The 13,847-nt window shown below is 43.8% G+C and overlaps 1 protein-coding gene across 1 annotated transcript in view; it reads right to left on the bottom strand.

The window, feature by feature from the left end:
• DNAH9 (dynein axonemal heavy chain 9) overlaps positions 1–13,847 on the bottom strand; it is a 266,848-nt gene that overhangs the window by 87,929 nt on the left and 165,072 nt on the right. Inside the window, 2 exon segments of the mRNA XM_032498821.1 lie at positions 10,285–10,408; positions 12,232–12,394. Coding sequence (XP_032354712.1) covers positions 10,285–10,408; positions 12,232–12,394 — 287 coding nt within the window.

Raw genomic sequence — 13,847 nt, 5'->3', positions numbered from 1 at the left:
CTAAAATATTCTCATCAAAAAAAAAAAAACAACAAAGGGAGGGGGAGGCAGGAAGAAAATATATGTTTAACAGATTATAGTTAAATAGTTAATCTCCTAAATATGTAAAGAAACTTTGCAAAAAAGAAGAAGGGCAATAATTCAGTAGTAAATGGGGTGAAGGATACAAAAAGGTGATTCACAGTATAGAAAATACAATTGTCTCTTAAACATAAGAGCAAATGCTTTAAAACCTCACTTGCAATATCAGAAATGTACATCAAAACTATGTCTAGCTAATTTTTTGTTTGTACAAATCAAATTGGCAAACATTAGTACAGACACTCAACCTCACTCATAGTAATAGAAGTGTACTTTGAAACTATGCCTAATTATTTTTTACCAGATGACAAAATTCTGAAAGCTAGATAAACTAGTATATTAATTAGGCAGTATATAATGGATACAGTTTTTGAAACTCTGAGCTAAATATATAAAAATAAATATATGATGACCAATTAGGGTTTATCCTGGAAGTGTAAGGGTGGTTAAATATTAGAAAAATCTATGAAAACAATTCACTGCATTAAGGGATTAAAGAAGTAAAACAATATGACCCTCAAAACCGATGTGCAAAATTCCTGAAAATTTAGTTTGCCAGCAAACTAGAAATAAATAAGATTTCTCTTAACCTGATAATAGATATCTATCACAGACCCAGAGCAAGCGTCATATCTACTGGCGAAACACTAAAATATTCTCTTTCAAAGCAGGAGAAAGACAAGCATGACTACTGTTAACGTTTTTTATTCAGGAGTACACTGAGGTCCTAGACTATGCTAAAAGTCGGGAACAGAAGTAAAATGTATAGGATAGTTAAGGAAATAATAAAGCTATTATTACCAAAGTCTAATTTCCTACATAGAAAAATCTAAGAGAATATACACATAAACAATCAGAACTCATAAGTGTGTTCAGCAACAAGCTTGCTGGATAGAAAAGCAATACTAGAAATTAAATGGCATTTCTGCACTTCAGCAGAAAGTGTTATTTTAAAAGTTATTTAGGATACCAACAAAAACTGTAAGGCAGGCTTTTAATATAAATATATAAAAATATATAAAAGATGTGCAAGATTTTGATGTAAAAACTGTACCATACTATATTGAAGGGCATAAATGAAACCCAAAGCGAATGGAGAGAAACACTGTGTTCATGGGTGGATGACTCAGTATTAACAGTGTCACAAAGATGCCATTCCAAGAAGGAAAAAGTCAAATTGGGTTTCTTTTTCAGTCCTGACAATTGTATTCTAAAATTTATATGGAAGAGCAAAGGGTAAAGAGTGGCCATGATGCTTGTAAAGAACAGGAAGGGGTTTTGCTCTCTTAGATATCAAGTCTCCTTATAAAGTTATGTTAGTTAAAACAATGTGAAATTGGCACGTGGGTAAATAAATGGAAAAGTGAGTGAAATGCTGAGAAACAGACCCAGATATAAACAGAAAATTCATACTAAAAATCAGTGCGCAGACAAGGAATGAGCAAGTCAGTAAGTGATGTTAGGTAATTCAATTCTAATATCAAAAAAATAAAATTAGAACGCAATACAAAAACATATTCCAAGTGGATTAAAGACATGAATATGAAACAGTAATATTCTAAAGATAAAATACAAAAGATTATTTGTATGGCGCTGGATAGGACAAAATTTATGAAATACAAAAATCACAAAACATAAGAAGACTAAGTTTTACACCATTTAGACTAAAGCAGCACGGCAAAAATCAGATACAGACTTCAAAAAACATTTACAGCCCATGTAATGAGCAAAGGGTTAGTATCCAGAATAGACAAAGAACTCTTACAAATCCATAAGAAAAAGACAAAAAACCCAAGAGCCAAAGCGCAAACTATATACAAAGGCAACTAACAGAAGATGCATGGCGAATAAACACGTAAAAGATGCTCCAGTGTCACAAGTAAGAAGGGAAAGGACAACGGTGAGATTCTATTTCATATTCGTTGGCAAACACGGGGATGCCAGATAAACTAAGTGTTGGTGAGGTCAGGAGGAAACAGGTATTCATGCAGAGAGTAAATCTGTACAACCACTCTGGAAGGGCGACTTGGCACTTCGTAGTAAAGTTGAAATGCACATACCAGACAATTTAATAATCTATGTTTCGGGCACCTGTCATAAAGAAGCCCTGGCATGTACACACCAGAAGTTTCTATTTTGCAGCATTGTTCTTCATTGCCTGGGTGTTTGTTTTATTGCTTTCTGTATCCCAGAATATTTTGTAAGGAAATATAGGAAAACATAAAAGGGAGAAAGTAAACGTGGGCAGTGAGAGTGTAAAACCCGTGAGGGAGAGTCAGAAATTAAAAGAAGGAACAGACTAGAGCAAAATCCTGAATTAAGAACCAGGCGGTGGGCCCCTAGCTCACACGGAAGAGTTGGCCTTGGAAAAGAGGAACAGTAAGTTAGAGGAAAAGAGAAAACTGCAAAGAAATGGAGACAGACTGGGTGGTATAAAGGTAGTTGTGAGGCTGATACTGAATGACATAAGTTTTCTCAGTGAGAGAGAGGAGACTGAGGGAGGTAAGAATGAAGGAGGCATGGGTATAGCTAAAATCTTGGAAACACTGGATGAAGATCTTTACAGAGGTGAAGCTGAATGTGGCTCACTCTTGGATACCCTATGGCTCTCAGAAAAGCGCTCTTCTACTTCCAGAACAAGGCTTTCGGGAGGTATTGAAGCTCTGTGGACCCGAAATCATATGCAAGCTCCCCTTTGAAGTTCTCCACACCCACATGGTTATACTTTCTCCATAACCAACACAGAAATGTTAGCATCATAGAAATCTGAGACACGGACGAAACCACCGGGGCCACCATGACCCATGCTACTCCTCGCGGACTTGGGTGAGGTCCTCCCAGACGCGGGGTTTGGCAAATGGTCTGTAATTAATCACAGGGATGGGAATTACGATTCTGTTCACCACCGAAGCTGCTGCACTTCCTTGAACTACTGTATCTGGAGGAGACTCATGCCAACTTTCCAACAAATTTCTGGTCTTCATAGTCTGACAACACTAATCAGGCCAGGAGTTGGGTTAAGAGTTTTATACTAATTAAACTGAATTGTTTGAATGATCAAAATGAAAAAAAAAAAAGAATTATCATGAAAATGATCATTTGCTTTCTTCCCTTAATTGGACAAACTTGATTTAATTTCCATTCATTAAGATAGTTCACAGCATGCATATAAAATGCCCCACGTTACAACTTGTCAAAATCAAGGTCTTACTGATGGGATAACCCATTTCAGCCTTACTGAATAAAAACAGGGGTCAGAGAAAACTGCTGGAAAACGAAGCGGTATTTAGCCTGTTCAGGAGCTCGGGGACGTTTAAAAAAGAGAAATACTCAGATGGAACTGATGTGAGCCATAGTCATACTCATGGGACTGACGGCCTGTAGTGGTCTGATTTCTTTTCTCCTTTGTTTTCTGATAATCTGCATTTTCTTGTCTATAAATAAATAAATACATTGGAGCCCTCCAGCGAGAACTTGAACTCCCTTTGGTCTTAGAACATTTGTACTGACAGAGTCTGCATTCTTTACCTTTCTGTTATTTGAAACGTGTAGGATTTATATCCTTTGGTGTTTTATGTATAACATGCTGGATATTGAGGAGACAAACTATGATCTCTAGGCTAAACCTGGCCCTCAGTCTCTGCCTGCCAGCTTTTTACAACTTTTAATGGTTGGGAAAATTAAAATAATAATATTTAACGACATGTGCAAATTATGACATTCAAATTTTACTGTCCATAAATAAAGTGTTATTGGTCACAGCCACACTTACTCATTCAGATATCGTCTATGGCTTTTTTCCCAATACAGTGACAGAGCTGAGTAGTTGTGACAGGAACTGTGTGGTCATCAAAGCTGGAAATATTTGCTTTCTGACCTGTTTATAGAAAAAGTGTGCTGAGTCTGGCTTATGTGATCCCTTTAAGTGCCAAGATATTGAAAACACCCAGGTCACTTAAAGCCTTTTCCCATGTTCTTACAATGGTGGATTTGTTACAAGACTCCCAGGAACCCTTAAGGAGAAGATCACCAGATGGAACTGAGCACCTCTGAACTGGGAGCAAAGCCTGCATTTTCAGGTTTGTTCCTCCAATTTCTCCTGACAACATTCCTGTCGCTTACTGTGCAATGCAGGTAGTCACGCTGAAAGCAGGAGACTGATCCACCAGAGGGGATTCTGTGATGTGAACAGAGGCAGAGGCTATTTAAATATCTGAAAAGTTTCCTCCTGAGACCCAAAGTTGGAAAACCCTATTTCTACCTCCAGGTGCTGAAAGGCTTCATGTGGTCAATAACTTGTCCTAATAGCTTGCAAGTCAGACTAATCACCATCTTCTCTGTGTAGTCCGGGGCTCTCAGAGGCCATGGCTGCTTGGGGGGAAGAGAGTCTGATAGTTTACAATGGTTCAGTTTGTCGGAGCTTGGTGATAAAATGGGGAAAGCTGAGGGTTATTCTCCATGAAATGTCAGCTTCACACTGGCTTAGGGGATTTGACCCCACCTAGGAGTAAGATTTTTCAAAAACACTTCCCTGGTCTCAAAGGAGAAGAAAGGAGTGTGGTGACTACATCAGTACCCCGCTGCTCTCTGTACACAGCTGGACACTCTCTCAGAGCCCATGTCCAGCAGTGATAGCTAATACGCACGATGGCCCATCATCCTCATTGTATTACACTCCTTAGTCCAACAAATACCTCCTGAAGGCTACTTATGGGCCAGGAGATGTGTTCAGTGCTGACAGTATAAATGACGAACACAACACAGTCCCTACAGAGGGTTATAATTATATCAGTGTCGTTTTATTTCCTAAGCTGGGCAGTAGGTATTGAATCCTTACTTTTTGTACCTCTGGATTATGTCTCAACAAAAAATTAACCAACAGCAGGCAACACAGTCTGTGCCTTTCATAAGCTTACACTGTTGTTTCAACACCATGGTGGTGTGTGCAACCACCGAGTGCTAGGGGAATGCAGATGGATGTTTCTCATTCCTCGAGGTGACGGTGCATTAGCCAAGACCTCCCAGAGAGAGAACACCCAAGGTAAGTCTCGTAATGTGGGTGGAAGTTAATCCAGACAAAGAAAGAGAAGGGCATGAGGTTCAAAGGAGCAGTGGGGGCAGAAAAGATGTCAGAAAACAGCACAGTGTGTTACCTCACAGAGGAGGGGAGCTAGTAAGGAGACAAGGAAAAGGTCACAGGCAGGTTGTTTTTTTGTTTTTCGTTTTTTGTTTTTCCTGTACAAAAGAGCTTATCCTGCAGTCAGTTAGGAACTAATGAAGGAATTCTAGTTTAGACAGACCTTTTTGGAAGCAGTGAGGAGAACGGACTGGAGAGGGAGATTGCCCCTGGGAAGTAGGCAGATGAGTTAAGAAGTGTCTGCATTTGTTGAAGCAAAAGATGAAAAGATCAGTGGGAGCCATGCCAGAGAAGATATGGATTCAGAAATAATTCGGGGTAAAATTGATGGTGACTGATTGTCTGCTGGATATAGGTAGTGAGGGAGAGGTTAGCAGTGTAGGAGAAACACAGAGACAGGCAACCTGTGTGAGAATTTAGCACCACATGAAGAAAAGAAAGGCTGGTTACTCAAGCATCTTTTTACATTACCCTTTGGACATTTCTGCTTGGCAGCTGGAGAGCCAACCATGTGCCAGTTTAAATTTCCACGGTCTATGGTTTGGGGACACATCTGGTGAACAGATCCACTGAGACCACAAAGTATGCTTAGGAGATGTGGTGCATGCTTGATGGCTTCTCTTTTCCCCCCACACGTTGTCTTTTTTTCCTTTCAGGGAAATTGGGCCAGAATACAACTTATGTAAAGCAGAGTTGGCCCATGAGGAAATCCAGTTCCAAGGTGCTCATGGGAGAAGAACAATCCAATGCCAAGACCATTACAAATATTTCCAAACTCCACATGCTCATGTGATATACACAGACCATGAACGTATTAATTCTGTATCTAATCCTAAAGCACCTGGAAGATGAGGTGATCTCTTCATGTTCTACATACAAAGAGGAGATTTGATCCAAGTATTCAAGGGGACTGCCTGTTTAAAAGATGGAGAGGTAGATGACTCTACCAGGGAGGGGGCTCAATTTGTTATAAATTATTCTAGTAGACCACACAGAGGCTGTAAGAAATTCATGTTGAGCACAGCACCTGCCGACTGGAACATAAAAGCTTAATAAATGGTTTTGAGTACACGAATAGATGCAAAGTGATCTAGTCTGGACCAGGGAAGACAAATATTAATTTTGGAATGAATAATTAAGCCTTTTGAAAAGCAAAAGAGAAATCCTAAAATGAGATTCCAGTGTAAAATGAAGTATGAAATCTGGCAGAGCAAGGAGAGGAAAGACACCACATCTGGAGCAGACCAGGTCTTCTAAGCTGGGACTCCAGTAAAACGGGCATTCTGGGATGCTGGAAACCTGGAGGCAGGTGTGCGACACCAAAAAGCCAGAAGAGGATTCTATTTTCTCCCCATAGGAGAATATATTAGGATGGGGCCTTGCTGAGTTCGGTTCAAGGACCAAAAGAGGACAAATTTTGTAAGAATTTTTTCAATGCCTGGGTTTGATGGCCAAGTGTACGTTGTTCAGGAATTATTACACAGGGCAACAAGGGCATGACAAGAATTGAACTCTTTAAATTCACGGAGCCAACACTTCATAGATAGTTCCACTAGCAGCTTCATGATCCCCATCAAGGACTCTGGCAGCCAAAGACAGTGACTGAAAGATATGCTTCACTGGCTCTGATCTGTGTGGCCACCTTGCTTCTTACACAATTAGGCAGCTTTTGCTAACTGAACCAGGAATTTAATTTAAGCTCTGTGTATAGGATTGCTTACTGTCAACCTCTAACCAACCGGAGATGCAAGTGGTATAATGACGGTTTCTGAAATGCTTGGTTGGTGTCAGAAGTGGGATTCTGACATGCACTGTCTGTTTTGGAAATGGTGTCAGGAAACCAAGGGACGAAACTGTGAGCTAAAGAAGCGTGGGAGGAAACCAGACAGCCTACGGCATGAGATCATCAGATCGCTGAGGACTATGTTTTTGGGGGAGTGCTGAATAAGTGGAACTCACTCACTGTACCTTACCTCCAACCTAACAGGATTTGTAGGTAACTACAGAGGGATGAGTTAACAGCAAGGTACCCCAACGTATAGTTTCCTAATCTCCACTGTGTGATCCAAGAAGGGAGTGACTGCACAACCTCATAAACTTGAAAACCTAAGAGGATGCGGATGTTCTGAGGAATCTTTACAGCTCTGCCTGGACTGGCAGTCAGTTAATTTCTAGCCAGAAATTATCTGACAGGGAGAATCGGAACTGAGATATGCTCAATTCCCCCTGGTTAAGAAAAAAGGGAAGAAGATTAGAAAAGTATTACTTCCAGTTGTATCTCCATTTTAACATGTATATGTAAATCTTGTTTTTATATGGAAGCCTTAAAAGAGAAATATGAGCTTGAAACTCCATGACTTTGGAGCAGACTGACTGCATTAAGTTTTCAGTGGGCAGGGCTTCAGAAATTCATCTGAACTTGAAAAAAGTTGTCTTCCAAATTAAAAATTAAAAATACTTCATTGAGGAACAAAATTTCAATTGGTGAAATTGTAACATCTTCTGTGTCTCAGACATTATTTTAGGAGAAGGTGACCTGGCTGGACTGGAGTCAGATGAGATGCATGGTGAGGCTGGCAACACGCCTGGCATCTCCAAAGCTTTAAGTCTTTGGAAACACAATTTTACCTTTTTTGATTGTTTTAGAAATTAGACTTCAGGACACAGCTTCGGGGCAAGAGCGAAGCTGAGCCTCTTTCTCATTATTTGGTAAAATACTAAAAGGTGAGGCAGTGTTGCAGGTGAAATACTGCTGTGCAAGGTGGTGGGGTATAAAAAAGATGGTATTTAGGAAAAGGACAACTTACTGGATTGGAGGAGGAAAGGTGTGAGAGTTAGTAGGCAAACTCCTGCACATAAAGCTAACGGAAATAGGGCAGACTGGGAAAGAATGAGAGTACAGGCTCAGTGTGATGGTTGGAGCCAGCACTGCAACCTGGGATTCTGGTCCTCATCAGAAAGAAGCTAAAGCTTGCTCACAGAGCCTGCTAGTGCATGGTCTGGACCAGGGACCAGCGGTGCTTCACAGATGATAGTAAAATGGCCTGGGGTACATGGGCATGAAATTCGAAGCAGTCAGTGACTCTGAAGCAGTGAAGTTCCTAGGGATTGCATGGGAGGAGCCATCCTGAAATATATTTTACATGACAGGGAACAGACTATGGAGAAGTACATTGTGATCGTGGTCCTTGGACTTTATAAACTAAAGACCATTCAGTCAGAGACCCAGGAGGTGGACTGTGCAGAAATGGGCTTTCTGAAATGCTGGAAATCTGGAGACAGAAATTTTGTTCAGAACGTTTGTGCACTATTTTATTAACCCAGATGAAGAAGTGGTTATGTAGATGCTAAATATGTTGTCAAGATGGCAGAATAGTAGGACCTTGAGCTCACCTCCTCTCATGAACACAACAAAACCACAACTGACTGCTGAACAACCATTGAACAAAAAAGACTGGAACTTACCAAAAAGACCTTCTACAACTGGAGACAAAAAGAGGGAACCACAGCAGGATGGCAGGAAGGGCACACTAGCAATGTAATCAGGCCCTACACTTCCCGGGGTGGGCGACCCACACACTGGAGAATAATCGTATTGCAGAGACCCTCCCACAGGAGTGAGCGCTCTGAGCCCACGTCAGGCTCCCCAGCCTGGCCGTCTGGCATTGGGAGGAGGAACCCCTGGAGCATTTGGCTTTGAAGGCCAGCTTAATTGCAGGAGCCCCACAGGACTGGAGAAACAGAGAATTTACTCTTAAAAAGAGCGCACACAGACTCTCACATGCACCAGGGGGAGTGGCAGAGGCAGTGATTTCACAGGAGCCTGGGCCAGGCCTGCCTGCTGGTCTTGGAGGGTCTCCTGCAGAGGTAGGGGTGGCTGTGGCTCATCCTGGGGACAGAAAAGCTGGCAGCAAACATCTGGGGAGTGTTCATCTACATGAGCTTTCCTGGAGGCTGACATCTTGCTTGGGTCATTAGCACCAAGATCTGGCCCCGCCCAACAGCCTGGAGGCTCCGGTGCTGGGATAATTCAGGCCAAACAACTAACCAGGTGGGAACTCAGCCCCAGCCGTCAGCAGGCGGGCTGCCTAAAGACTTCCTGAGCCCACAGCCACCTCCAGACACGCCCCTAGACCGGAGGGCCAGCACCCAGTTCCACTCACCTGTGGGCGGGCACCAGCCCCTCCCACCAGGAAGCCTGCACAAACCTCTAGGCCAGGCTTACCATGGGGCAGACACCAGACGCAAGAAAGCAATAATCCCACAGCCTGTGGAAGGGGTCCACAAACGCAGACCAGACTCTCCCCTGGGACCAGCTGGCCCCTGGCCCCTGGGTGGCAGGTGCACTGCTGGGACGCACAGGACATGTCCTACAGAGAGCTGCTTCTCCGAGGGGGTTCTGTAGATGCTGAACTTGGATTAAGAGTCAGGAAATTATATTCTCCTTACAGTTAATATAAATATATACACACACACCTCAAATTTTTGAAAATGCATAATTTATGCACGATTTTTTCTTATCTTCTTGGGCATATATATTTATACACATCTTGTATATGTTTATATATACATATATGTATATATATGTATGTATACATAATTTTTTCCCCTAGAATGATTGACATAAGTCCTGAATCCCTAAATAAGTAAGGACAGCAAAGTATCAAGAACTGAACTTTCCACTGAAGTCCTGTCTTGCACTGATAGAGTCACAGGGAAGGTGAGATAGCCCTTGTCAAGTTCTTTATAAACTAAGAAAAACCATTCTACAAATGTTCCTGCTTCTACTTTGCTCCCATAAAGTTCTGAGTCCTTGATTAATTAAATTGGCAACCTAATCTTGACCTATCATGTAAGTGTTGTGTGTACACGTTCTCTGTGTGCGTATCTTGCTGCTAACGCCTCGTCTGCCTGAAATACTGATGGACCAGTTTTCTGCTGCTGTCAGTTTTAGCCCTCATTTCTACTGCTTTGCTCTTCTGACCCTGAGCCGAGTCTCCACTTTGGAATGACTCTGACTCCAGCAGGAATTTATTGGAGACATTCAAGTGCAGAGAGTCTCTTACCAGATGCCAAGAGGTCATTGATGAGCACAAGAAACTTCTCATCAGCCACCTGGGCGTTGGTCATGAGAAACACGGTGCTGACATTCTTCAGCCCGGTTTTCAGGCAAAGGCTGGCCAGGTCCGCCTGCAGAAACAACAGCAGAGGTCTCCAAGAAGAGGGCCTTCTTGGTAAGAGATTTCCAACCCCTCTTTAGGAGTGGGACCACTTTCTCGTCGACTTTCATGGGAAATAAAGCCACACGGCAATGGGAGGTAAGGAGGAGTGCTATCTTGTGCTGAAAGGCAGGAAAACACGCCTCATTCCCAGGCCTCGGTCCCAACAGAGGTGGGCAAGTAGAATTAAATGGTGATGGTCTTTAATTCACACAACCACTGTGGCTCCCGAGTTAGCTTCCAGAGCTCCTGCTTTGTGCAAAGAGGTACCCACTTTCCAAAGGCCAGAGAGGGTCCCCTGTTCGTCTATGTTATTTGTATCTTCATACGAGTGAATGACTTGCCCCAGGAAGCAAGCAGTTGCTCTTGGTCTTGACAGAAGAGTCACGTAGCTGGGCCTGCCGGCCTGGGGATGACTGTATCTTATGTAGCAGAGTCTTGTGTTCTCATGACAAGCTCCAGCAAAAGATTGTGTTGTTAAAAAAATATACTGGGGAACACACACACCACACACACACATGATCATTTGGGAGGAAATTACATCCATTCGAAACTGTAGGTAGATGAAGTTTGGGGTCAGGATGCCAAGCCTTAAATTTTTCCAGCTTCCTCAGTCTCGGTTCCTTTGATGTATCCCTTTCCCAGAGCTCAGCCATCAGCCCCTCACCTTACTCGTGTCTCCCGCTCACATGACCCAAAGCTCATTCTCTACCAGCCTCATACGTTTCCTTACAGCAGAGCTTCCTTCGTGTCTAAATAATTCCCCTTTGAGGTTAATAAGCCTCCTTTTAGATCAGTGGTTCTCAGCCTATGCACTTAGAAAATTAGCTAAGACAGTGCTTCTCAGTTCTCATAAGAATCACTTGGGGGATACGTCCTGAGGCCCAGGCCACTCCCCAGACTAGTTAAGTCAGGATTTCTGGGAATGGGGTGCAGGCATCAGCAATGTTTGAAGCGGATTCCAGTAGATAGCCAAGGTTGAGACCCACTGTCTTAGATCATTCTGTAAATGCATAATTCTTACAAGCATGATCTGTCTTCTCTTTTATGGAAGCACTAAAGACTGACCTGATGTGAACCTGGAGTATGACCTTAGATCCAGCCAACCACGAGAGGCTGAGCTGTGGCTTCAGACCAGCAGTGAGCACCACTGGCTGAGAGATTATGGAGATGGGTGGGCAGCTCCAGCTCAGGGCTGGCTGGGACTCTTCCAGGGACAGCGAGGGCAGCATACTGATGGAGATTACATCATGACGCCCTCCTGTGCCTCTACTGTGGCCATGGGTCAAAGGGAGGGGGCTGGACAAAGTGACCTCTGAAGGTCTAATGTAATGCCTTTCTCTACCTTCCAGGTGTGCCCTGTGGCTCCTAAGTGCCTGACGTCTGAAACCACATGTCGCTGAAGGTCCCAGCGGCTGGTGGTTACTACACCTGTCTTTTAAAATACCAATTTCTTCTAAAACTTGGGCAGACTGTCAGCCTTCCTCCTGCCTGTCAGGGCTGTGGGGAGAGGTGTCCTGAATGTGATGCGGATGTGGGTGGGAGCTGAGGCAAGGCAGATGCACTAGAGCAGCTGGGGTCTCACAAGTGCAGACCCTGGGAAGGCTGGTGCTCATGGGCAGGGCCTGCAGAGAAAAGGGCCCTCCTGTCACCAGCCCAGGGCCTAAGAAGAAGATGGACAGACAGTGAAGGAAAGGTTCTGGGCGAGGGAACTGAGGAGCTAATGAGGGGTGACGGGGGTGTGGGTAGCTGAAGAGGCAGGGTCTCCTCCCCGAAGCCGCCCGGCTCTCCCACCTTGAAGTCAGGAATCTGGTAGCCTTTCCGCAGCGTGATCTGGAAGACGTCCATGGAGCTGATGAAAGCCGCGAGCCTGGTCAGACTCTGCTTGCCGCTGCCCCCGACACCGACCAGCAGAGCGTTCCCCCGCGGGGCCTCCAAGATGCGGCTGATGTGGCAGCTGGGGGAGGAAGCAGGGGCACAGGGCTTGGACCAGCCTCCCCCGGGAGGAGCACGCCTAATGGTCCCAGTGGGACCTGGAGCCCTCCTTGCAGGCACGTCAGGGCTGAGCTGTGGGAAACTGGGGCTAAACTGTCCTCAGACTTGGCCTCGCCTCTTGCCTGAGAGTGGACTGAAGTCGCCCTGCTTTGATTTAAGGTAAAGCTTCCAGTGGAGCAGTGCTGGGAAGGACTGGAGCGGGCTGGGACGGCAATGGGGAGGGGCCCGGGCTTCCCCTACAGCCCCAGCCAAGCCTGCCTCTGCCACACCTCCCCCACTTCACTGGGCCTCACCTATTTGTGCTTTTAGACAAGAAAGTGGGCACAGGAAAAAGAAAAGTAGAAAGCATACAATTAGAAACAAAAGAATTCAGGGAAGACTAGAGGACAAGCAGGAACAAAATTAAAGTCAGCAGAACAGAGAGCTCCGGCGGAGCTCCCTCGCTCCCTAGACGTTGACGTCCCTGTAATGAGTATTTGTGGGTCCTTTGTGTCAACCTACAAGACACCCACTTTCTTGGCTTCTGGAGTCTTCTCTTTGCAGCTTCTCTAGGACCCATTTTCCTGCCCCGACAAGGGGGAAGTACTCGTAGGCCCTGGCCTTCAACCACGTTCTCCAGAAAAGCCCACTGGTCCTCCCCCTCCAGGCCTTCCTCAAAGGCTCCTCTTCCATGGCACTGTTCACGGCCCCTCCTCCGGGACCAACCGCCAATGCTGCCTTGAATTCTCCACAGCACTATGTAAACAGCCTAGGTAAGGCACCTACATTCTTTATAAAAATAAGTCCTATTCCTTTTCCTTTTCTCATCTTAAAAATAATAGCTAGTCTCTGGACAAAATGCATAAAATACAGAAAAAAACTACAATTCTACTATCTAGCCATAAACACTATTGACATTAGTTATAAGCCCTTTCAGACTTTTTCTAGTTTCTCTCTGTATTTGTATAAGCATATATTTATGTGTATATACATGACTACATCTTAAAATTCAGTATATTTCTATTCTGTATATTTTCAAAATTGGGTCACATGATATACTGAACAGAGTGTTTTGAAACCACCTCGATTCAGCAATATACTGTGATTATTTCCCTGTGCCACTGAGTAATCTGCTAAACTGTGCTTCCAATGATGGGACAATATTCACGGTCTAGAATAAGTTCCTTGTCTGCAGTAGCCTACTGTTGGGTATTTAGGTTGTTTCCAACATTGTCCAGTTATAAATATTGCTATATAGATAATTTGAGTTTTTATCTCTAATTATGTCCATAGAATGAGTTCCTAGAGGTAAACAGTCAGTCAAACAGCAAGACAGTTTTCATGGCTTTTGAAGCTTATTGAAAAACTGCCCCCAAGAAGGGTGGCACTAATTTGAGCTTTTCTTAGGACTGATCCAAAGTGGACTCTCTTACACT

This window comes from Camelus ferus, chromosome 16, assembly GCF_009834535.1.
Source record: "Camelus ferus isolate YT-003-E chromosome 16, BCGSAC_Cfer_1.0, whole genome shotgun sequence".
Classification (NCBI taxonomy): domain Eukaryota; kingdom Metazoa; phylum Chordata; class Mammalia; order Artiodactyla; family Camelidae; genus Camelus; species Camelus ferus.
The sequence above is the reverse complement of the archived record's forward strand: the minus strand, read 5'-3'. Positions and strand labels throughout refer to the sequence as shown.